Raw genomic sequence first — 24,128 nt, 5'->3', positions numbered from 1 at the left:
TTTGTTCTTTAATACAAGGTAGAGGAAAACCGTTAATCAAAAGCATTCCTCTACGAAACGCGGGCTCCCGCCCTGCCCCGGGCTCGAGAGCCTGCTCCAGTTTGTGTGATCTTATCAGCCCTCCCGCTTTCTCGTGCTGGCAGCTAAAACCCATCAGTGGAAGCACAGACTCAAAATTCGCCGTCATTTTTATTGCGTTAGGGAGACGCCAAATTTACTCCTACCAGCTAACTAATTTGAAGACTACTTAGCCTTGCTTGTGCCGGGGTTTAGCCCGTACCTTTAGCCCCACCTCCAGCTTCCTATCCCGCCATCCTTTCCTTGCTGAGACTTTGGCAGCTGGGTGCTCAGCTGGATCCAGCTGCAGGCTGATGTTTTTCGGAGGGCCGTTTGCCAGCTGCCCCAAGGGACCCCCCGGCCCTGCTGCGGGGGCACGCGCTGGTGCCAGCCCCAGGCGAGCGGTGAGAGTTCAGGACGGAAGGAGAATAAAACCTCCCGTTGAATGGAAGCGTGTTTCAGGTTATTCTCACATCTCACCAGGCGCGAAAGTGCCGCACAGACAACGACGCACAATGCAGCTCCTTCTTGTCAAAACCACAAATAAAGAAATTTACGTCTTCCAACCAGCTTGGAGAGCCGGCACTCACTCCCTGTGTATTTCTCCCATAATCAGCCTATATATTACATATATTCCACTCTTAATTTTTACCTAGCTCATAGGCTGTGACTCTGTGCCGTAATCTTCGCTTAAGCGTTACCTAGCACCTACCAACGGCTGAAAGTGTCTTGGTGTTTCAGAGCAGACTGGAAACTGTGCACGCAGATCTGAAAGGAGGACCGCGGCTTTTCGAACACCTGGGGTGTCTTTTACCGAGCAAGAGACAGCGGCTGTTTGACAGGGAAAGCCATTATTGCTCATTTGTGGGGCATTGCAGGTGCATATGATGTTTACACAAAGCTGTACAAAATAAAGTTCAGACTTGGAGGAACACACAACTCAGCCAAACACAACTGCAAGGTACACCTTTCTGTTCGCTCCAAGAGCTTTCATCCTGCTTACCTGTATTTTTCCCATTACCGCTCTCCATCTCCCAGTAGTTCCAGAAGAACGCCTGCCCATGTCCCCTTTGGATATCACCGAGGTGCCCAGCGCATGTTGGACACATTTTTTCCTGGGAACTACCAGCACATTTCCATCCTGCTGCAGGCTGGCACCGCAGCTGGGCTCAGGAACTCCAGGACCACGGATAGACTGGATGGATCCGGAGGGTGAGGAGGGCTGAGAAGCAACAATAACTGGTAATAGGTGGTAGGAATGGGATACTTAGTGAGAAGGGTGGAGCGGAGGGAATTAGTGGAAAACCAAGACACCGGAGAGAGGGCAGCAGTGCTCTGGCCATGACTAAGTTTCAGTCTGAAGTCTGCGGATTTTAAAGCTGCTGTCGGAGGGTGGCTCCAAGGGAAGCTTGTGACGCTGTTCCCATCTCACATGGCACCAGTGATTCTGGTCACATTCAGGGCTAGTTTTCCCTCCTGTTTTCTTGCAAGTCGATTTTACCACTTACCTCCAAAATAACGAGGCTTTCTTTCTCCTTCCCTATCTCCCAAGTCTTTGCCAAGTGGAGGACTTCCCTCACCTCTGCGCTCGGGTACAGCCCATTCCCGGTGTGGAATTGCTGGGGGTGGGTGGGAAGAACCAAGGACGTAGTAAAATTCCCAGGGGGGGTCCTAGGAAGTTAACCTAGGGCAGAGAAGCTCCCTGTGGTCTTTCACCGATATGGCCGATAGCACTGGCCGATTGGGGAAAAATCTCTCTCCTGACCCCAAATAATCCAGAGAGGTTCAACCCTGGGCATGGGACAGCCCAGAAGAGCCCCAAGGCACCCTGCCCGAATTTTGTTTCTGTGGTCGCAACAAACTTCTCAGTCAGAGGTAAAAAAGAGCAAGCTCTGGTAGCCAGTTAGTGCCTCCTGGCAGCAAGGAGGGGAGGAGGAAACCAGCCTGTGTCCTGCTGGTGACCAGTGCAAGGCCCCAACGTACAGGGTGAAACAATACAGATATGGAAAGAATGATGCAATTTTCTCAATTCCTCTGTTGTCTTTCTTACGGCGACAGCGCCTTGGGCACGGTTTCCCAGCCAGCCTGTGCCCTGCTTGAAGAGGAGAACTGATGCTGATGCAGGTAGCGATTCAGCACTGCTCAGCTTGGAATAATTGAGGCAAGCACAAAAGGACACTCGTCTACATCGATTAAAGCTCTTCGGGGACCTTGCTTCAGCAGAGGATCGCATGCATTCGGGACTTGCCTCTCTACAGTCCCACCTTCTGTGCCACGCGCCCTGTGCCGCAGGACGTGCTCAGCATGGGCTGTCCTTCGCCTAAGGCTCCTTCGTAAAGCATCCTCCAGCTTGAAGGACGTACACCCCCATCATCTCCACCAGACCTGATGTGTAGCCCAGAAGCTGTAGCCCAAAGAGATCGGGTGCAGGGTACATTGGTACGTGCGTGTGAGATGCTAACATCAGCCAAGAAAAATCCCCATTGCAACTAGATTCCACACTTCTTAACTTCACGGGAGCACAGCCCACTCTTTCGCTGCTGATCCGGCTTCGTGTTTCCACGTCAGAGGTACAAAAATGGGCCAAAAGTGAGAGAGAGGTGTCTGGTGGAAAAACAGCAGTCGGCTGGTGTGTAAGGGCTGCCACAGGTTCAGCTCCAAATGGCCTCAGCAGGGACGGAGGATCCTCGCTGCTGTCCCCACCGAGGCTGCTCGAATGCCGTGTTTCAAAGCCCTGCTACTTGGCTTGGGCTTCAGCCGGAGGTCTGTGCCAGCGGGAGCCGGGGATGATGCTGAAAGAGGAGTGCAAAGAGAAGCAGAGGGGAAAAACCTGACTGAAAATTAGATGCAGTGCAGAGTGGTTGTTATTTTCAGGATCGCCGAAGGGACTTGGATGACCAATTCCTATTTAATTGGGCATTACAATTTTCTAGGCATCTTTGGAAACCTCTGCCAAGCCTTACAAACCATTAATTTTCATGTCCAGCTTTGGGGAGCAGCCTTTCTATCCCACCACACGGTACAAGCTTCACCTTAATGAAGAAAACCTCTTTTCTGCTCCAAGAACTGAGGTTTTATGACTAGGACATCTCTATTTCTAAGCGGCTCTCGTGTCCTCGGTTGTATTCTCTCTATGCTTTGATACTAACTCTAGTTTTGTTCCACTTCTTATTGATATCTGCAGGTCCTAGATTAAATTGCATTCCTGGAGACAGCCTGCTAACAGACCTCCAGCCTTATTTCCACCGTTTACCGTACCCTCTGCTGTGCTTGGGAGTTAGAATCCCCCGTTAGCACGGCATTGCCCTTTTGCCTGCTTTTTCACTTGGGCGGTGAATTTACACTCCAGTTCTTTTTGGATGAACGGCCTGTAAGATTCATATAACCAGTTTTCTCACTGAAATGTTTCTAGTATTGGGCCATAAGCACTCTACCATTACCCTCTGAACAGCCTCTACCCCTCAAAGCTCAGGGTTTCTCGAGGAATATTATTCCTGGGCATAAAAAACCGTAGATAAGTAGATATTTATTTAGCATTCAAAGTAATTTGTGAATTTGTTTTGTATTTATAAAATTTGTACTTGGGGATTAAAAACAAAAAAAAAGGAAAAAAAGAGAGAGTTCCATAACTTTTTAAATTTTTTTCAGGTGTGGTTTTTGTTTTTTTTTTGTTTATTCCCCTCTAACTTGATGATCAATCAATAAATACCTTCCCCTGTCCTTGGCAGTTCTTCTAGCAATGAGTAAATTTACGGGACTGTACTATAAGTTTCTACGTACAACTTTGGAAGTGTACCAATAAAATGACACATTTTTCAAAGTAAAAAAAAAAAATTTTCCCCTGCAGAAAAGGACCTGGGGGTGTTGATTGACACCCGGCTGAATATGAGCCAGCAGTGTGCCCAGGTGGCCAAGAAGGCCAACGGCATCCTGGCCTGTGTCAGAAATGGTGTGGCCAGCAGGAGCAGGGAGGGGATCGTGCCTCTGTACTCGGCGCTGGTGAGGCCACACCTCGAATACTGTGTTCAGTTTTGGGCCCCTCACTACAAGAAGGACATTGAGGTGCTGGAGCATGTCCAGAGAAGGGCGACGAAGCTGGTGAGGGGTCTGGAACACAAGTCTTATGAGGAGCGGCTGAGCGAGCTGGGGTTGTTTAGCCTGGAGAAGAGGAGGCTGAGGGGAGACCTCATCGCTCTCTACAATTACCTGAAAGGGGGTTGCAGAGAGGTGGGTGTTGGTCTCTTCTCCCAAGTGACAAGTGACAGGACTAGAGGAAATGGCCTCAAGTTGCGCCAGGGGAGGTTCAGGCTGGATATTAGGAAAAAGTTCTTTACTGAGAGAGTAGTGAAACATTGGAATAGGCTGCCCAGGGAGGTGGTGGAGTCACCCTCCCTGGAGGTCTTCAAGGAGCGTGTGGATGTGGCATTGTGGGATGTAGCTTGATGGACATGGTGCTGTGTGGTGTTGGGTGGGTTGTGGCTTGTTATTGTTGTTGTGTGGCGTGGGTTTTGTGGTGTGGTTTTTTTTTTGTTTGTTTTTGTTTTTTTTTTTTTTTGTTGTTGTTTTGGTTTTTTTTTTTTTTTTTTTTCCCCCCCCAGGTTGGACTCGATGATCTTACAGGTCTTTTCCAACCGTACTGATTCTGTGATTCTGTGATTCTGGGGCCAGGTTACACAGCCCTTCTGACTTTGTACCTGATGGCAGGACCCTGAGGTCCTCCCTGCCGAAGCAGTTCAGGGGGTCAGTGCTCCGGTATCAGAACGGTTAGCAGAGAATTAACAACCGGATAACGGATAAATCACAGAATCATTAAGGTTGGAAAAGACCTGTAGGATCATCAAGCCCAACCACCAACCCAACCCCACCATGCCCACTCAACCATGTCCTGCAGTGCCATGTCCACACGTTCCTTGAACACCTCCAGTGATGGTGACTCCACCACCTCCCTGGGCAGCCTGTTCCGAGGCTTCACCACTCTCTCAGTGAAGAAATTTTTCCTAATATCCAGCCTGAACCTCCCCTGGCGCAACTTGAGACCATTTCCTCTCGTTCTATCACTACCTCATCCTTGCCAGTCTCTACGTGAGGGCAGCGATGCTGTGTTATATATACAAATCATCTACTTTCACACCCATGTCGGATGAAGATCAAATTTGCAGAGCGCTGCAGCAAGCAGCATGGCTGCTCTTTCTCGTTATGCCCTCTATCGCCTTTTTTTTTTTCTTCAGCAACGCTACGTTGCTGCCAGCAACAATCCCTTTGGACAAGAGCCCTCCTCTTGTTATTTTAATTTGCCAAATATGACTGGCAAAAGGCTGAGCTGGATTCTCAGGTAGCATCATCTATATCCCTCCCTTCAGTTAAACACCATCAATCCATACTTTCTAAAGATGCGCCCGTGAGACTGCCTGCAATATTATTTGTGGCGGCCGATGCCTAGCAGCCTGCGCTACAGCTTTGCAGCACAGCCACGCAACGCGATGCACCGCCGCATAAAATCATCTTGTGTGGCGCGTTCGAGAAGAGCGCTGCCTGCAGACAGGTCTGCAGACAAAGCGGGGGCACCATGGAAACCGCTTGAGAACAAAGGCGCTGCAGAAAGGGTAGAAAGGGCGAGCAGTGCCACGACCTGTGAGGCATGCCCGAAGTACTCCTCTTTGCCTCGCGTTCACCTCCCAAAGCCGCAGCCCCTGCCGCACCGAACTGGACTGCGACCTGCGCCGGGATTTGAGCAGGGTCAGGGTTTCGCTTCCTCGCCTCCCATAAAGAAAATGAATCAGGACAAGCAGATACTGATTTTGCACAGAACTGTGTTTTCTATCTCCAAGGTGATGATGTAAAGTAGGGCAGCCCGCGGGAAATACAGAGGAAGAGCGTTTTCTCTTTAGTAGGTGTAACCGAGGACTGACAAAAAGCCTACCAGAAGGGATAATAAAGTAGGAGTTAAAAGAAGTACTTGGCACTCAAGAGGCTCAGGGGCTGTTTCAGCTTCTGTTTATCCATTTTTTTCCTCTTCCCTGGGTACCGACTACTGGTGCTGCTGGAGACGAGGTGCCAAGCTAAAGGAAACCTCAGTCCCACCGGCTGCTCTTACTTGTTCTTCCTTTTGACACCTGCTGTTAGCCAAATCTTCATCTAATTTGCTTTAGGACAACCGTACGGAGCGATACCAGCTCATTCCAGCTAATGGAGTCCATGCTGCACCTTTTTCATCTAGTGGTCCTAGCGGAGCCTATAGCAGGATTCAGGCTGTACCGGCGGGAAGCTGACATGCCGATCCAACATGCGTTGTCTCCTTTTGTTAGGGAACAGCTGAAACACGGTGTAACCGTAGCTTTCTGTCTAGAAATTTTGAAGAATGACAATTGTATTTACTCCTAAGTGGGAGATGATGTGGTATTTATAGAACTTGCGGATTTTCCCCCATGTTACATTTTGATGGCCATGATAAGCATCAGGAAACAACCTCTAGCAATTCCCACACTGCTTGTGTTGATGTCAAAAAGCCACTGCATGACATTGCCGGTTCTTTTTCCTCTCCGGTGGCTGAGTCTCAGTGACAGATAATACAAAACAGATGGGACAGCGGCAGAACCTCATCAGATGGACCCAAAGGGCCTCAAGCTGCCCGTGGTATTGCATAGATTCAGGTCACATAATGCTGGGCTTTGCATTTTGATGTTGAAAGACACACAGTGGCTTTAGTCTTTCATGGTGTCCCGTCCTAACGTCAGGATCCTCGTTTTGATTTTTATATTATGCAGAAAATATGCCTAAGAAGCTGCACCTATATTTCTGCACCTCTATCAGCTTTCTGTGGTAAGCTTCAAAATAGCAAGAGAGACTTCTCCGCTGCATAAAAAGGCTTTTTTGAATCTCTGTGTTTAAAACTAGACCAAAACCCTCAAATTTGGACCAAAACCAGTATTTGGTCTCGCTAGATTTTTGTCATGTATGCTTCTTAGCTTGCTATTATCTCACATAGAATTATTTAATAGCCATACTGCTTTGAAAATACCTGTTTGTATTTGGCTATAGTAATGCATTTGACATTTCCATTCAGTCCGAGAGATCCCTGCAAGCTATTGTGCGAGCAGCTACAGCAGAGCTATGTCACTGAAAAATAATGTCTCTGCTTTCTGACAAAATTACTCCTTGCCTTTTCCACAGCAGACACAGGATGTTTCCAAGAGATACTGCAGTCACACAACCCAGTCAGCTTGCTGAGGCCAAGAACGTTATTCAGGTTCTCCGTGAGCAGCGGCCGCACGTACAGTCCCCTGCAGAAGGGCCTGTCCTGCCCGGTGCGAGGGGCCAGCAGCAGCTTCCAGCACACAGCAGCTCCCAGCACTCAGCACCTCACAGCCGTGAATCCCAGGTCGCCTCTCTCTCCTTAAGGATATTCACACCTCTTTTGCAACATGGATCTAGAAAAGCATCAGAAACAACAGGGAAGTACAGCACCACGAGGAATATGTTTGCTGGGTATTAGCTACTGGGCTTTTTTGGTGGGATTACTATTCTGTATGTGTAGTTCTTCATTTTTTTTTGCATCACCATGTGTTGCCCTCTCTAGCTACATGGTGTCGCAGTGCTGCTTCGAGTCATCACCCTCATCGGCTGGCAGTCCTTCGTGTAGGAGGTTTCCCGCTGGGATGCTGCCGAGGCCCAGAAAGCCTGTCCCAGCACTCCCCCGGGAGTCAGGCCATCCCTATGCTTCTCCAAGGAGATCATGTCGCGGGAGGAAGGGAATGCACTGCCTCTGCCAAGGGAAAGTGGAGCCTGTCGCACCAGCTCGCCCTGCTCCATCACGTCTGGCTCAGAAAACATCTTGGTATGCTAAGAGAGGTGAACGCCAAAAAACTTGAAAGCTCCTTTCACTTGGGAAGCTGAGATGCTCAGCCAAACCGCTGCTGGTGTCGGCCAAGTCGTCCAAGGGTCTGGCAGACCAGCCTCTCTCGGGAGGTTGCTGGTACAACCAGCTTTAGGCACGATGCAAACCCCATGAGAACAGCTCCCCTGCGGTAATGTTGTCACTCCTAATTCCCATCATGGCTAAACCAGACTGTGCTGAGATGCAGGGAAAAAGCTGCTTTTAAAATTAACCCTTCAAGCCTGGGTGGGGACCTCCTGGTAGTGTCCCTGGAACAGCTTCCACCCTCTTGACCGCAGCCAGCCGGCAGCTCCGATCCCCTCGTCCTTCCTGCCACTGCCAGGTTCAAACTGTATGCGCTGCTGCCTGCGGCGTTCGGGTCTCCACCTGTACACAACGGAAGCACCGGCGTTTGCTTTCCTACCTCTTGCACTGAGATAGCAAAAGCCATTATATTTAGCAAATGTTTCAAGCCGGGGACTCTGACTTTTCACTGTAAACTCTCTGCTTCTCAGTTTAATTTTTGACACAGCTTCTTTGACTCCGATTCCATCTGGCCACAGGCAGCATGACAGCAGCGCGCCTCTTTCCAAGCCCGTTCATGCCTTTTCCAAAGAGGCAAAGCAGCGCATGAGAGAGCCATCGCGATTTGGAAAGGTGGGAATCGCCGACAGCCGAACAACCGGCATGTGACAGTTTGATTAATGTCTGCCCACACAGCAGGACACATTGTTTGCCATCCTGCAGCCTTCGCATTGGGCTAGTGGAGAGAAATAACGTTTTCCTGGGCAGGCAAGCTGTCTTCTTCCAGCGTGGGATGCCAGTCGAACGTTGCAGTAAACACTACCCTTCTCTCAGCCTCGCTGACCACCAGCTTCAGCAGGAATACCTCCATTTTTGTGTTCAAAAAACACGTATGTGTTCAAGGAACATGTGGACGTGGCACTGCGGGACATGGTTGAATGGGCATGGTGGGGTTGGGTTGGTGGTTGGACTTGATGATCTTACAGGTCTTTTCCAACCTTAACCATTCTGTGATTTCCCCACATTAATTGCCACCTCACATCCAAAGGCCAAGTTATTGTCTCCGTATACGATGGGACTGCACTCGGCATTAGCCAACAGAGCCGTACCTCCCCATGGTGAAAGCTCCAGCTGTTCCTTTCCGATACGAACTCCTCGGGAAGCTTCCCAAGGAAGGACTCTCTTCTGCATGCACCATTCAATGCCTACCAGCTACCAGTTGCTTTTAACGTATTTGAACATTCCTTAAAATTGTTGCTTTTGCACATCAAAGAGGCAAGTATACACAATTTAGGACAAAATAAATGTGAAGTACCCGACTAACAAAGGAAGAAAGTACAAGTTAAAAAGAGTGAGCCACATTGTCAGGTTTCCCTAAAGGAAAGGGTCCAACCCAGCCGCAAGCAACGTGTCCCCAGCCGTGGTAAATTATTTTGACAACAAATGCGATATAAAATACAGCACAGGAGTCATAATCAGGGCATCTGAAACAGGGGATGGTGCCAAACTCAGGATAAAAAACTGCAAAACCACTCTGGGTGTTTCTCCCTGCTGGAAGCTGCGGATGACCCATTCTGCCACTGTAGCTGGTTCTATATATAGTTGTACAGAGAGATACATATACAGCTATAGATTTATAAATATATACTCTAAACCAAACTAAGCTGCACAGCTGCATGTTTCAACAGCCAAATTACTAAATATTTTGCCCCCCATTCAAATTGTCTTAATATGTTCTTTCCATCAGTGTAAGAGCGTGGCAACAGACCTGGCAGAGAGCAGTAGGGTTTCAGACACGTTTGTGGTAAGGAGGTGACGAGAGCGTTAGAGGGTAAGGAGTTCACCTTTAAGCCTGGCATCCAGGAAACTAGTGACAAAGAGAGAAGGAACAGGCATAAAAAAAGGACACAAAAGGAAAAAGAAAATTATATGAATCAATAGGAAAAGGGAAATTATTTTCCCCTTGCTTAAAGTTTTCAAGAGACTTACTGTGGTTTTTCCACAGTTGTGATTTTTGGCCTAAGAGCAGTTCCGGTGTAAACGCGGATGTTGGGTGCCCGGCCAGGTGGCCACGGGCAGGGCAGGAGTGGGATCAGGGCAGGGACCAGAGCTGCCAGCCCGAGACCTTCACCACCATCTCAGACCAACCCTTAGCAAAAAGCATAAAACACTGAATAAATCTGCTCATCTGAATTATCTGGCTCTTCCAAGAACAAAATAAACCACTGCCAAGTGGAAAATCCAGGAGATGTGGTTGTTCGATACTCTCTCCATCACTCTAGGTGCAGAGTTTCATCTACCTTTTCATATCTGACACGAGAGGCGAATTCAACACAGACCATAAAATACCTCAGAGCTATTGCTGGGAGAAGATGGGGGAAAATTATTTGAGGATGAATTGCGGTGGCATAAATAATACGCTTTGCAGTGGTTGTTTCACTGCAAGTCAAGGAATTTCAGTGGATTCAAAATTCAGCTTTCAGTTTTGACAGCGTTAAATGTCAGAATAAAAAAAATACAGTATCCAAGCAGCATTGTATGAAGAGATTAATTATGCCTTTTTAGCCAAATTAATGGATAGATGTTTCTGTATCTGCCACAGTGTAAGGCACTAGAAGCAAGAAAGTCTACAGCTCCAACATGAAGAACAACAAAGAAAAACTTAACATAAAAGGAGGCAGACGGAACAGGCTTCTGCCTTGTCATTAACAGTGACCTAACTTCGCTTATGGAGCTGTACTCGGACACGGGCCCCCAGGAGAACTCTGCACTGACAGGGAAAAGAGGTGAAAGGATGGCCCGTGGCGATTAAATCGTGTTGGTTTTACAGCAGCAGATGCCCCGAAGCGAGGGCGCAGCACGGCAGAGCTCACCTCTGCCCGCCTCCACGCACAAGAACTTGTCTGCACTGAAAAAATGCCACATTTTCTTGAGGCTACGCCAGGTAAAAGCCACTGTGAAGACAGACTTCAGCTTATAATCAGTGAGAGAAAATTGCCACCTTCTAAGTTACCTTGCAATAAGACTGAATTTATTTTTATACAAGAATAACTGATATGTATTACCTGCCATAATAAGGAAATTCAGGGCTTTTGGTTTTAGAATAAGGCTCTTTTTGGTGAGCATGAAGTTCAGACTAGACGGCATAGCCTGTTTCTGAACCAAGGTTTTATTAGTCTGACTGAACTGAGCCAACGGGTCAAGTACCCTTCGCATTCGTGCGCATGGAAGAGGTCTTCTAGGCTAAACCTTGCAAGAAGTTATCTTACTGAGGCACCAAATGTGATGGACAATATCTGAGGGAGCGGCTGTATTCCCAAAATACTCAAACAAACACTACACAAAATGCTAAGTAACAAAAAGCTGCTTTACATGACAAAACCACACTTCAGTGTGTAGCAGCTAAGGAAAAGGAAAGCAAACAGAAATACCAGACAAGGTGGGGAATAAAAAAACAAAAGGAGAAAATTGCATAAAGCATGAAGGGCAAAAAGGTATTCAACAATGTCCGCTCCATAAATTATTCAGAGGGTGGGAGAACTGGAACACGCTCCCTCCACGGAGTCGGACAGCTTCCTACTTTTATATGGAATTATGCTCTTTTGCTTTTGGCAACAAGGAAGAACGCGTGTAACTGGCATCCCACGGATCACGATATATGCTCCCACCACCAGTTAGCGGCGATCTCTGTGTTGAAACTTCTGCATTTATCCGGTCTGTTATTGACTGTAAAGAGTAATTCAGTGCCAAACCACCCAAATGTCGCTGTGGATAGCTCTGCTGTCTGAGGCAGAGGGGCTATTCAACCCAGATGTAAGTAGTTTTAGCTACTCTGAGAAGTATTTTCTCAGCTTGATGAAAATCTCTCCTGAATGTACTCGAAAAGCATCTTTCTGGTCTATCACAGGGAGCAGATCCAAGCCAGGGCTCGTGGCTGGTGCCTGGGGCCCCTGCGTCCCAGCACTCGGCCACCTTGCAGGCTCCCTGGGTACCTGGGAGCATAGGGGATGGATTTCCCCCCCAAAATTATGTATATAGCTTCATCTATAAGATCAGCCAGAGTGTAACGCATAGCGATACGCACTGGATGCAAAGCTGCCCCAAGCTTTGCATGGTGCCTGCAGCGCAGGACTGCATGTAGCAGCTTTGCCCTCTGCCGGCCAGAGCCTCCGTGGGCTCCCCGGGCAGGAGCCCCCTGCCCCACGGGCACCCCCCGGGGCTGCCACCCACCCCGGGGCTGCCACCCACCCCGGGGCTGCCACCCCCTGCCCCCGGCCTTCCCCAGGCCGGCGGAGCAAGGGTTAGATACAGCAAGAGACTTGGCGAGTCGTCAGCTGGCAGGTAGTGGCCCCTCACTGGGAAGGGCCGTACCTAAAAGTCTAGAAAAAGGGAAGAATAAAACCATCTAAATTGGATGGAGCCGCAACCCCTGCCCCCTGCTCTGCCCCAGCCCTGCAAGAGGGAAACGGGGTAGGTTAAATGACCTTAAGTAAAATCACACCACACTGGAAGGCTTTCCCCATCAGACTCATCACACTCCTCACTTAATTCCAGGTCCTTCCTTTAGCACAAAATCATTAGTACTGAACAATGTAATTAGACGTTTGGGAAGGGCGTTACTGGCAGCCAGCTACCGCCGAGGGGTGCGCAGGGCCAGGGCGCTGCGACACGGGTTGGGAACAGAAACCCCGCTGCAGAAGCACAGGCAGCCCTTCTGCCCAGGCGGCCCTCATTTGCTTCCAAGTGCCAGGGCCAGTTTGCCCCTTCCCTTTACCTTTCTCCCACTTCTTTTCACCGTCCGGTGTTTGTTTTGTTCCACTCAAAATGCTGTAAGGCAATAAAACCGCAGCGGTGATGAGCGAGTGTTTATCTAGCTCAAAACAAGTCGCCTTGGCAACAGCAAGCAAAGCTCTCCCATATTCTCCTGCCTCTGTTTTCTCCCGGTTTTCCAGTGATTGGTGTGGCTCGGAGAACAGCTATGCATGCCAAGTACTCTGGCACCACTGGTTCCAGCAAACGGAGGCACAAATAGGAGAGCTGGCCCGGCTCTGCTTGTCAGCTAACAAAAACCCGTGGGCTGCCAAGTACGCCGGAGAATTGCCTGGCCTCTCGGCACTGGCAGCTCCGGAGTTCAAAGGATTCGCCTACCACTGTAACAGCGACCGCTCGCTTTGAAGGCAAGTCCAAGAGCCCCCAGCTCCACAGTCCTCTGTCACATACAGCTCCTTTAGAGAGCAACCCTTTGAGGATGAAGACACAGTTAGAAGATCGGTATGGTTGGTTTGACGACGCGTTCAAGCAGTACCCGAACATCAGCGATTTTGGACACGGTGACTTTCTGCAGAGCCCGAGTACTACACTACACAGCAAGTACTCGCTTGCGGCACTTCTGGTGTGTACATTGCCCAGCAACGTACGCTCCGTGTGGGTACTTCAGCCCAGCACTTAGGGTGCGATGCCTTCCTGAGCAACAAAGTCAGCTTAAAATTTCCTGCCATCATTTGTCCGGATCCTCGGAGTCGCGTACTTTGCAGCAGGTTCCCACGGACGCTGTACAGTGGGACCTGCGGGCTCAGGGGCAGGCACGTGCGGCCCCCCCGTGAGAGACGGGACAAACTCCTACGTGCGGCCCCCCCGTGAGAGACGGGACAAACTCCTAGGCCAGTGTGGCTGCCAGAGGGACAGACTGATAGCCCCATCTCCACAACACAACGAAAAGCAGCTAGAAATATATATATTTCTTTTTTCCTTTGTAAAATTAATCAAGTATGTTCTCCCAGCCGTTTCTCTAACACACTGTCAAAACACCTACTGGCACATTTAAAAAGTAAAGGTGAAAACCCAGCACAACAGCTGTGCACTCATGTTTAAAATAAATGCTCTTCAATACTTGCAGGACCAAACTGCTAACCTGCTACAAGAGAAGGAAATGCATTCGGAATAGAATGCTTTAATACCATTGGTACGACTATAGCTAGCTGATGCCCAGAACATCCCAGGTAAGCAAGCCATATTCCTCTGTTACAGAGCCACAACTGACCCAAAGAAAGCGTATCTAATGCTAGGAAGAATATTCCACGTTTGGTAGAGCGCAACTTCCTTAACACCATCCACAGAAACTCAATCACTTGTAGGTACGATAACTGTATTACTTCCCCACTCAGGCACATTTCAAAGTCACCCAAGCATACCTTATCTAATTATTTTTTACAGCACTATGCAGCATTATTCCCGTGATTTAATCCCGTCTGAGATCATTAGACACTATGGTACTGTAAGTAAGCAATTACGACGCTGAGCTATGTTCTAGGGGACCTGGGCAGGCAAGTGCCTTTGTCATCTATCACAGGGTAATTTTCTAATTTGATTTAGAGCCTCTCTAGAAAAAAAGATAACTTACTTACCTGCTAGCTTTCAAGGACTGCCTTAAAGTCTGATTTAAACTAGGATATGTAGTACCTCTTAGGAAAAAAAGAAGGAACATAGAGAACGCCAGGATTAGCTGTGTAAGATAAAACAGGTAGGAACAGGCAATGTTAAATCAGACTCAGGCAGATGATAAAAAAAGTGAAAGAATCAGAGTTAACAAAGAGAAGGGCATAGTCTTTGGGAATACAGCATGTCAACAGAGAAGGCAGATAAAGGTTTAGGAAGTTCTCTCACTGCAGACACCCACGTCCCGGACAAGAGCACTTCGGCATCTCAGGATAACTCGAGTTTCCTGTGGGAACTGTAACTCAGTGCAAATTCGCTATAGGATTTCCCCCCCCCCCAGACTTTTTGTTTGCTCCAGGTGACAGTAAGATCAAAGACAAACAAGAAACTTACAAATTAACACGAGATGCAAAACCAAAGATAAAGCAGCTTTTCTATGCTGCAGGGTCAGGTAGAAAGGGCAACAGGGTACAAGATTCCTGCTGTGAGTGGGATACTGCGCTGACTGCGGACCACTGGCTACTGCAAACCCGCAGGTTCAGCGACCGTGGAGCATCAGGCTGCTGCTTTTGAGCACGGGTGTTTTATCAAAACCACATTCTTCCTTCCAGCACTTTTACTCCACAAACGCAGCTTGTGGGAGGCAGACAGTCACAAAACGGGAGGACACATATCTGAAGATGCGAGTAGCGCAAGTGTCCCCTTAAGGGCGTGCAGAGGTTCTGCAGCTGAGAGCAAGGAGGCCCTGCTGCTCTCTTTCTGCATCACCAAGGTCCTCCACTCGCTCATTAAAAATTACTCCTTGTTGCCATCACACCAACCACCACGCACCTCCACTCCCATCCTCCTCCTCCCCTTCCTCGTGTCGCTCTCACTCCTGAGCTCTTTCTCTGTACAAAACCCAACACGGTGGAGCCCGGGGCCCAGCCAGCGAGTTGGCACCACTAAGGTGCCACTAACCACAATAGCCCTTGCTCAAAGACAGCAGTACTCACGAGGCCAATCTCTAAACTTGGAAATGTTGCGTCACAGGAGAAATCGAAGAAGGCTTCAGGGGGACAAGATCGTGGATGACAAGATCTACAATCAGCAGATGTTACTGTTGCCTTTTTTTTCTAAAACACAATGCTCTCTTCTTAACTGAAGACCCAAATTACGTATGTTCTGCTGTCACCAAAGGCCTCACATAGGTCAGAGTCAGAGTCCTGCTGCTGCCAGGCAGAGTCTGCAACTAGCGGAAGAGAGGTAAAAATATGAGCACTAAAAATAATTTCAGATTCAGCCCTATGCTGGGTCATGAAAAGCAGAATCAATGCTGGCTTTTGCTCCAGGCAGATTTATGTGTAATGGTGTTCTTTCAAAACACTCAACAGCCAAGGGAGACAGAAAAATCAGCAAAAACAAATGAGCAGTCCAGGGTTATGAATTCCTATAATTTCACAGTACCATCCTCAATTTTTAAATAAAGTGTGGTATTTCTTGGCGGGGGGGGGGTAGAAAAAAGAAAAAAGCCACTGTTGGAAGTTCCTAGGAGTGGATGAACCTAAAGAAAAACAGTAGAGCAGAAAATTTAACTGTAAGCAACAAACCAAACGACTGCAGGTAAGCGTGCCAGACTCTGCTAAACGCACCCTTCATCAGTAAGGTCCAGTATGAAGTTCCTTTAGGGATGCAACTCTTGGGATGGTAAAACTCAACAGATGGACGACTCTTCTTCGCATATGTTGGTGGGGAGGGATTACAGCCACAGATATTAACTGTCATGTGTACTTAAAGACAAAAAAAGTACATAAACCATTCATTCTGGCATACTTAAAAATCCAAGCTTCTTTTCTAAAAGCATATAGACCATACTGTCCACACAAGACTTCTGGCAAAAATTCTATTACTAACTTCTCCAGAAAGAACTAACCACCACCCTTCCCTGCTGAAGCAGGTTTCTGCACTAGTTTGAAAAAGGAGAAAAAGAAAACTGAAGTTTAATTGTAAATACTTAACCTATATAAATATGGAAAGGAACAGAAGGGTGACTTCTCTTGCTGTGTGTTCAAGTCAGGAAATATTAATAAAAGAGCAGAACTCCTAAACTTAGGCTTTTGCAATTCTGCTCCACTCTCCACAAAACATAAGCAGTCTGAATCATTTATGATCTGAATTATTTATAACATGGATGAATTTTTGCCTTAAATGAATTTCAGCAGAAAAATCCAAAACATTTTACCCAGAGTAGGCTGTTGGGGTTTTTTCCCTTCACATCACAGAAATGGAAAGAAAAAAATATATCTCCTGTCTTTCAGGGAAGATGCTGAGAAGACATTCATCGATCAATTCTTTTCACAGCTAGGTATCTGAGTTCTCTCTACTGCGTCATCAATTATCTTACCCACCTAGTGTAAGAGAGGAGTGGAAGATTAAATAATAGTAATAAAAAAATTCCTGCAATTGGACTAAACATCCGACTACTGCTGAAGTCCACACAGGAGCGCCTGGCATGCAGGTTAGCTCCTAGCCTTCCCCCCTCTTTCCCCTGCAGCCCCCCCGGGAGGAATTGTCCTCATGCAATTTCCAAGAACCATTAGCAAGCTCTTCCCCTCCACCCTGAAAGTTCGTCTCTTATCTTGCACTTTTTCCCTCCGTATTTCTGCTATCTTTAGTTTGATCGCTGCTGTACCCTTCTCCATTGATTATATCATACCTACACTGCTCGGGCAATTTGACAGCATAGAATTTAAAAACGTTAGTCTATCTTATGAGCAAAATCTATAGGCGCAAAAACACCTAGAGTGACAGTTTCCTTCAAGAGACTCTGATGGTATTTTAGGAATGTACTTCTAGTTTCCAAGTAACTCGCTCATCCTTCCATTTATAAGGAAGTTTCACACTTTTATAAACTAATGTGTTAGTGTCTTATTTGCCCTGCAATGAAATTCACTAAAACAATCTCATAGATCAACATGTGAATTTATCTTTACACTAATGGAAAGAGTTTAACAGTACACTTAGTCATACGTAAGTTCAACCATTTTATGTTTAGGGTTTTTTTGTTTTTTAAATATTGCCAGTCTACAGTGAAATACTTTAAAGCGCATTAAGATCACCATCTTAACTTGTGAACTACACAACTTCAACACTTATCTTTAAGTGAGAATTACTTCTGGAGCTAGAGTTACCAGATGTAACAAACAAAGGTTTTCTTATTTCTTCCCCCGAAGATTCTTCTAAAAAAAAAATTTCTAAATTCAGGTTAGTGTGCACTTCATGCAAGTGAATTTTCTTCCAGCCTTCTCAGTGACAGATTTTCTGACAGTCCTAGCCACTTTAAAATACATGGAAGATTACATCATCATTCTACTGTATTTTTGAACGGTCTGATGGACTGAAGAGAGGCCCGGAGAGGTTTATTTAGCATTAACCAGTTTTATTATTTATAGTGTCATAAAGCAGACTGAAGAATTAGAGATGCACAACTGAAAATTTCAAGCATTTTATTTCATAACCTAGTGTATAAAACTTCAACATACAAAAAAACCCAAACAAAACCAGAAGTGAACTAAAGCAAGATCTCTTAATACATTTTTTCCAGAAAGCTTTACCTAAAGGCTCAGAAGCAGGAAACATTCAGCCTATTTAAAAGTGGGATTCAGAACAATCTTCATACTTGCAGTCTGCAGAATTATGAATCAAACGGACCAGGTTTTGATGCCTTCTTAAAAACGGTTTAGTTGCTGTAAGCAGTGGTGTTTGTGGGGTTTGTTTTCCTTGTCTTTTAATTAAATACCTAGTTCACTTTCAAGATCACAATCAGTCTGTCTTGGTTAGTTATCTTCAGTGAAGCGAATATGTTTACTTGTTTGTTGAGTCTTTTCAAGTCTCATTCTTTCAGCTTTAGCAATCAACTGCAAACGGGAAAAATATTGTAGAAAAGATTAGAGGAAAATTATGTTGTTATGATTTTATCTCACAGTCTTGAATATATTCTTCACTGATTTACCAAACTTTGTAAGAAAAAGCTAATCTCAACAGCTGAGCTAACCTGTATATCTGACAAAAAAAAAGTTAAAGCAGCCCTGACATAATTTATTTCAGTGTTGCCCCAGAACCATCAAAAATAGTAAGGATCTGCTCAATCTCTGGACAGTGCAGTATCTTTCATTCCATCCCTTCTTCCTCCCAGCATGGCTGAAGAGAACAAAATTACAAGTTCAAAAATCCCAAAACACAGACTCATACCGTAAGTTATAAAAATCCTACCCTTTTATTGGATTCATGCTGTTACTGATGTGAGAAAAACAAGGTCAGACCATTAAAAAAAAAAGCCTTAGGAATATTGTCTCATTTTCTACACTCAGTTAGGAAAGAAACTGAACCACTGAAATCCAGATGGGGGCCATCCTTCAGGCTGGGAAAACAGCACAGTATATATCACACCCTGCTGAGAATTAACTTCAAGAAATAACGGTGAAGTTTGGAGGAACTTTGATGCTAGGAATCCCTAACTCAAAACCCTGTCTGACCAGGGATTTGTTTGTTTTCAGTTACATTTTAGGGAGATTTACCTAAATTACTAAGGTACCTGGTTAGCTGCTCCCAGTACAGAGGTACGAAAAATGCTCTTGTGGAACATAACTAACATGCTAATTTTCAACTTCTTTGTACTGTGTCTTCAGGCAGAAAACAAAACACTGAGAACAACGTTAAAAGCATACTTGTTTTTAAAGCATCCAGACTAGAACATTCACAGATTTAACCACAGAACTGCAACAAAGCCATATTAATACCCAAAAGCAAAGGTACAAGCTTTGTTACTGCAATGCCCCATTAAGATTCCTTAACCATAACCAAGGGCTCACGAGGTAACTGTTACATGAATAAGATAAAAAATAATAATAAAACAAAACATAAGGAAGAAGACAGGCTACCTAATCTGAAGTGAGAAAGCAGGAAACTCCTGTGGACCTAGGCACATCTGTAAGGCATGAGCATAAATCCACATTAACTTATCTGATGGAGACTACTAAAACACATTAGCTGGTGCTGAGGTCACGGGGCACTTGCTCACCAGGCAGTCCAGTAAAGAGCTTGCTAGATTGGAGAAGCTTCAAATATAAATCAAATTATTTACTTTTTAGCTGTGACCACAGTCATACGGTTATGTCCTACAGGCACTGCACCTTGTACACAGCGTGGAAGCGCAAGATACGCTGCCGCACTGATTACGGCAGCCAGGAGTTACACTCCACACTGATGTTACACGGCCGCATTGTTTGCTGTGCTGCAGTATAATTACACTACCACAGTTTTGCTGGTACGTCCCCCTGCACCCCCCAGCATTTAACTTAATTGCAATCCTTAACGTGTTCTCAACAGCATCAGACCACAAGTTCTGGTAGATGACTTTCTCAACCATTCTCCAGAAATAAAATTGATCTAAAGATGTAACTAAGAATTACTTTTACTCTCTGGTATCTGAAAAATGGATTAAAAGAGCAACATTCTAAAAAGAAGCGAGGAGCACAGTGGCTCATTCGTTCAACACATGGGATGGAGAATCACAAACACTGGAAGGAAAGCTCCAAGGTGTGAACTGCCCAGTTCATCTCCGTGAGTGTTTCTATACCAGCACCTCAGAATTTGCAAGAAGCCTCAAGGATTCCCATTTCCAGCTAATCAATCCAGTATCAGCACCTATTTCTAAGCACACCACCATCCATGTCTCCAATCAGGTACCCAGCCCTTCCACAGATATCAGCTTCAGGAAACCAGGGAAAGGAGTTCATTTGTGCTCTGGAGTGGGACCTGTCCCCACGGGCACACAGACAGGGAACTGGTCCTGGTCAGACTCAGCCCCTGAGCCCCAGGCATAATCAGAAGAGAATAGCGTGGGCTGTGCCCAGGCATTCCCACTATCCTCCTTTCCCATATACTCTGCAAATTATTCCACCCTTCACAAACACCCAATTCTCACTTCCTCCCCAAATGCCTTTCACTTCTACCACCACTCCCACCCTCTTCAACTTCCCCCTTTCCTTCTACCTAAGCGGGTGTCCAAGGTGTAAACTAGGTTCAGCAGTGCCTCCTCCCAAAAGACAAGCACCCGAGTGGAAAGCTCACAGGCACTCACTCATGCCTCTGCTCTGTGAGCAGGCGGCTTTAATCCGTCTAGGGAGCTTAAGGCTACCGACTGATAAATTGCTTTAGGTCTGCATAAACTGGCACTGCCCTAAAAAAACAGTTCTGGCAAGAAGGTTTTTAATCTGTATCACTAAATCACTAAGGTTGTTTTATCATGCAGTTGAACAACAGGCTAAAGAGAACATGGATTTGGAGGGCGCAGCAGAGGGGAGCACAGAGGTGACCAGTCCTGGGGAAAAGCCTGACACTGAACACCTTTTTAACTCCGAAGGGTGGCTAGGCATTAGTCACAAGTTCTGGGGAACCTTGGGATATCTTTTTGACATTCAGCTTATTAGAAGAACTATGCCTGTAAAAAGTAAAGTAAAATCTCTTAACACTGTTTTTTTTTTGGGGGGAGTGGTGGGGTGGTGGTGGTGGGAGTGGGGGGAAGGAGGCAATACCCCAGAAAGCCTCTGCTGATGTGATCATTAACCCTTATCCTGACATGCCACAGGACCTGCTGCAGGAAAGCTGACTAAGCCTATACTTTTTAGAACACATGGAAAAGAGGAATCTCAATCTGCCTGAAGTTACACTCAAAAGCATCTCTGTGCTCTGTTACTGCGTGCTGCCTGTAATGTGAAATGTGATGCAGTCCACGCAACAATACCTATGTTCATTGTTATTATAAATACTGACATCGCTGCAGCTATATAGCTTATATGAATGTAACTTTTAAGCCTGCATTTAAACACTCATTGAAAGAAAGTATAAGATGCTGTCTTTAAGTATAGAACGGCTAATAGACAAAGGCTCATCTTCAAAGAGAGATCTTGTAAGGGATTTTAAAACCTTGAACAGAATAGATCGTTACAAGAAAGATACACTAATGGCATACATTCAGCTGCACATGTTTAATTATGAATCATTATATTAGTTTCTTCCTTCCTTTGTGACCTTCAAAACAAGTCAATTTGTGAGTACTTCGGAAGAATTTTCAAATAAAAGATGAAAATTAATATTAATGAACAGAGAAAGAAATATTGTTTTTCCTTATTATCAGCCTGCATTTCTGGAATTCAGACTGTCGAAAAGAAACGAAAGGGTTAAGAGTTATTGACTGCAGCGAGGCATTCTTTACTTGATGTTTTGCTTAACAGTGTTAGCATTTAAATAGTATTCACCAAAGCTTTGAAGTTAACACCTCCCAGTGTTGCAAGGTGATGGGTAAGGGGGAGGAGCAGGAGTTTGCATCCTCGCTGCTGCTATTGTTAGGCAGAACCGAGACAGTTTACATTCGCAAGCCTAGATGAGGTACATTACTGGCCAATTTACACCAGCTTGGTCAACAAATACCAATCTTCAAAAGCTGAAGAGCAGAAACTTGAGAGCAGGGCGCCTACAGTCCAAATTAAAGTCAAAGGTGACACTGGCACCTTTTGTTTCAAAAAGTAAAAGTACATTTAAAAAAACAGAAAAAAACCTGGCAGCACTCAGTAAAAGGCTCTGTTTTCACGTTGCCTTACTGCTTCTATTAAAGAATAATGGCTACAGCCGATGCCATTTGTATGCTTTTAAGAAAATTAGATCAGTCATTTGGGGAAATTCTTTATGCACACCCTTGTTTAAAAGAACTAAATTCATTTGTCTACGGGATCTCTGAAAGAGCATTTAGACAAACAAGATAATACATGCAAAATATGCCTTGTACAAGACAAGGTTTTAACCTGTCCAATTGCTGTTCCTTCAGGTCAATATAGTATTTCTTTTCAGTTACATACGGAACAACTAGGAAACCTGGGGTATTGTGGGCATCACCGGAGCGTCTAGGTCACAAAAAGTCTCCAAAGTCACCAGTAAATAATTAAGGTCAGATGATTTTGAGGTTTTGCAAGCGACAGCATAAAGATTCAGGTTAAAGCCAACTCAGAAACCTTATCTGCGATGTGTGTGAAGTAAACCTAGCAATAAAATGCCTGTGAAATACTCTTTGGCTCCTCTCTGTCAGGTAAAGGATCTGACTGGCTTAGTCAAGAACCCTTCATGCCTGGAAGGATCTTCTGGGGCAGGAGCGGAGACTGCAGGCAGCAAGTTCATTGCAACACTCCCTCAACACTGTGGCCTGACAGGCGCACCAAGGTCAAGGCTGGAAGAAAATTTCACTAGTTGTGAGGCAGTTTTGGTCTGGAAGCTGGTCAGCTATCGATACTCATGGCAGCATTCAGATTGCTCTGGACCAGGACATAGCCACACTGGTGCATAGACTGACTACGCTAGGAACACACCAGTGTTCACCATAGCACAGAACTGTACTCTGAAAAAACTGTAAATCATGAGAAAAAAAGAGATTCACTCTGAAGAAAACAATTTTCTTTATCATACTGGAGAACTGAGACTAAAGCACTAGATTCTATCACACTAGAGCAAATCAAGACTACTTAACTTTTTAATGATCTCATCCAGACAGGGTTTTAAAGGAAATCCAGCTTAAAAATTAACTTCATGCCTTTAGTCAGAGACTTAACTTTCTCCAATTGTCTCCATAAAGACAAGCTTTGCATTTGGCAATTGGACCAGGACAGCCACACGTTCTCTATTTCATGTCTGTAAAACTGCTGCAACGTCAGTAGAAAGTTATTTAACTGGATTAAATAGAGAGCCAAACGTTGAAGTATCTAAAAATGTAGACCTACACAGAAACAGAGTCATATTTTCAACCATGGCTGTACAGGAAAAAAAAAAAAAGACTTGCAAATTACCTTCTCAGTACCCCGCTTCTTTTCTCTAGGCTGGTTAAGTTTAGCTTGTCTGTCCACTAAAATCTTCTGCCAGTAACGTTGTTCATGATCACCTTGAAAAACAAATTAACATAATGGTACATGAATAAAAGTATTCAGTACAAACGAATGCAGTGTTTTCAGCTGTGATGAGAAGGAATCCTTTCTAACTGGGGTAAACAAATGCGAAAGTACCTGTTAGGGAAACCTAACAAGTATTTCCCCATCCATCTTTAAACTTCATAGTCAGAGAAGTCATACAGCATTGCAACATCTGACCAACACACCCAGAGGTGAACAAAGAAAAAACTCTGTCCAAAGAAGCTTAAAGCTGACACCCAAGTCTCTGTTCTGTATGACCCGGACAGGACCTGAATCAAGGTCCTGTGCATTTTATTAACTTCAGGACTGGATTGCCAAGGTATCTAAGTAAGTTTTCCTGAGCAAGGAGTTTTACAAACTTCACAAGAAGAACTGAGGAAATATGCAAACACCACTCTCTACATGTAATTAGCAGAAGGAGCTCAATTTTAGCTAAAGTTTCACCGTAGCACTCAGAGACCCTTCGATTTACCAATGTACTCAAGCTCTGACTAATTTTAAACAACTATCAAGCAGAAAAGAAAATACTGTAAGAATGACAGATTATTTTGTTTCATCAAAACCACTGTTAGAAGCAAACTCTAGGGACTTTGTGAGCAGTTAGGAATACTTTAACATGGGGGGGAATATGAGAGGAAATAATTTGGCAGCTTCTTTCAGTGGCTGTTTTGCAGTAAGAAGCAGTTTGCCACTGTTTCCTCTGGTTTGTGCTGTAACTATCATGATGGGAATTTGGGGATGTAACG

The 24,128-nt window shown here is 45.6% G+C and overlaps 1 protein-coding gene across 2 annotated transcripts in view; it reads right to left on the bottom strand.

The window, feature by feature from the left end:
• Positions 1-17,847: 17,847 nt before the first annotated feature.
• Positions 17,848-24,128, bottom strand: part of LARP7 (La ribonucleoprotein 7, transcriptional regulator) — a 28,950-nt gene continuing 22,669 nt past the window's right edge. For both annotated transcript variants that reach the window (XM_059826857.1, XM_009809362.2), the window contains 2 exons: positions 23,263-23,354; positions 17,848-18,285 (listed from right to left, as the gene is read on the bottom strand). In XM_059826857.1, coding sequence (XP_059682840.1) covers positions 18,205-18,285; positions 23,263-23,354 — 173 coding nt within the window. In that variant the 3' untranslated portion in view covers positions 17,848-18,204. The remainder of the gene's footprint in view (positions 18,286-23,262; positions 23,355-24,128) is intronic.

Source organism: Gavia stellata, chromosome 19 (genome assembly GCF_030936135.1).
Source record: "Gavia stellata isolate bGavSte3 chromosome 19, bGavSte3.hap2, whole genome shotgun sequence".
Classification (NCBI taxonomy): Eukaryota; Metazoa; Chordata; class Aves; order Gaviiformes; family Gaviidae; genus Gavia; species Gavia stellata.
The sequence above is the reverse complement of the archived record's forward strand: the minus strand, read 5'-3'. Positions and strand labels throughout refer to the sequence as shown.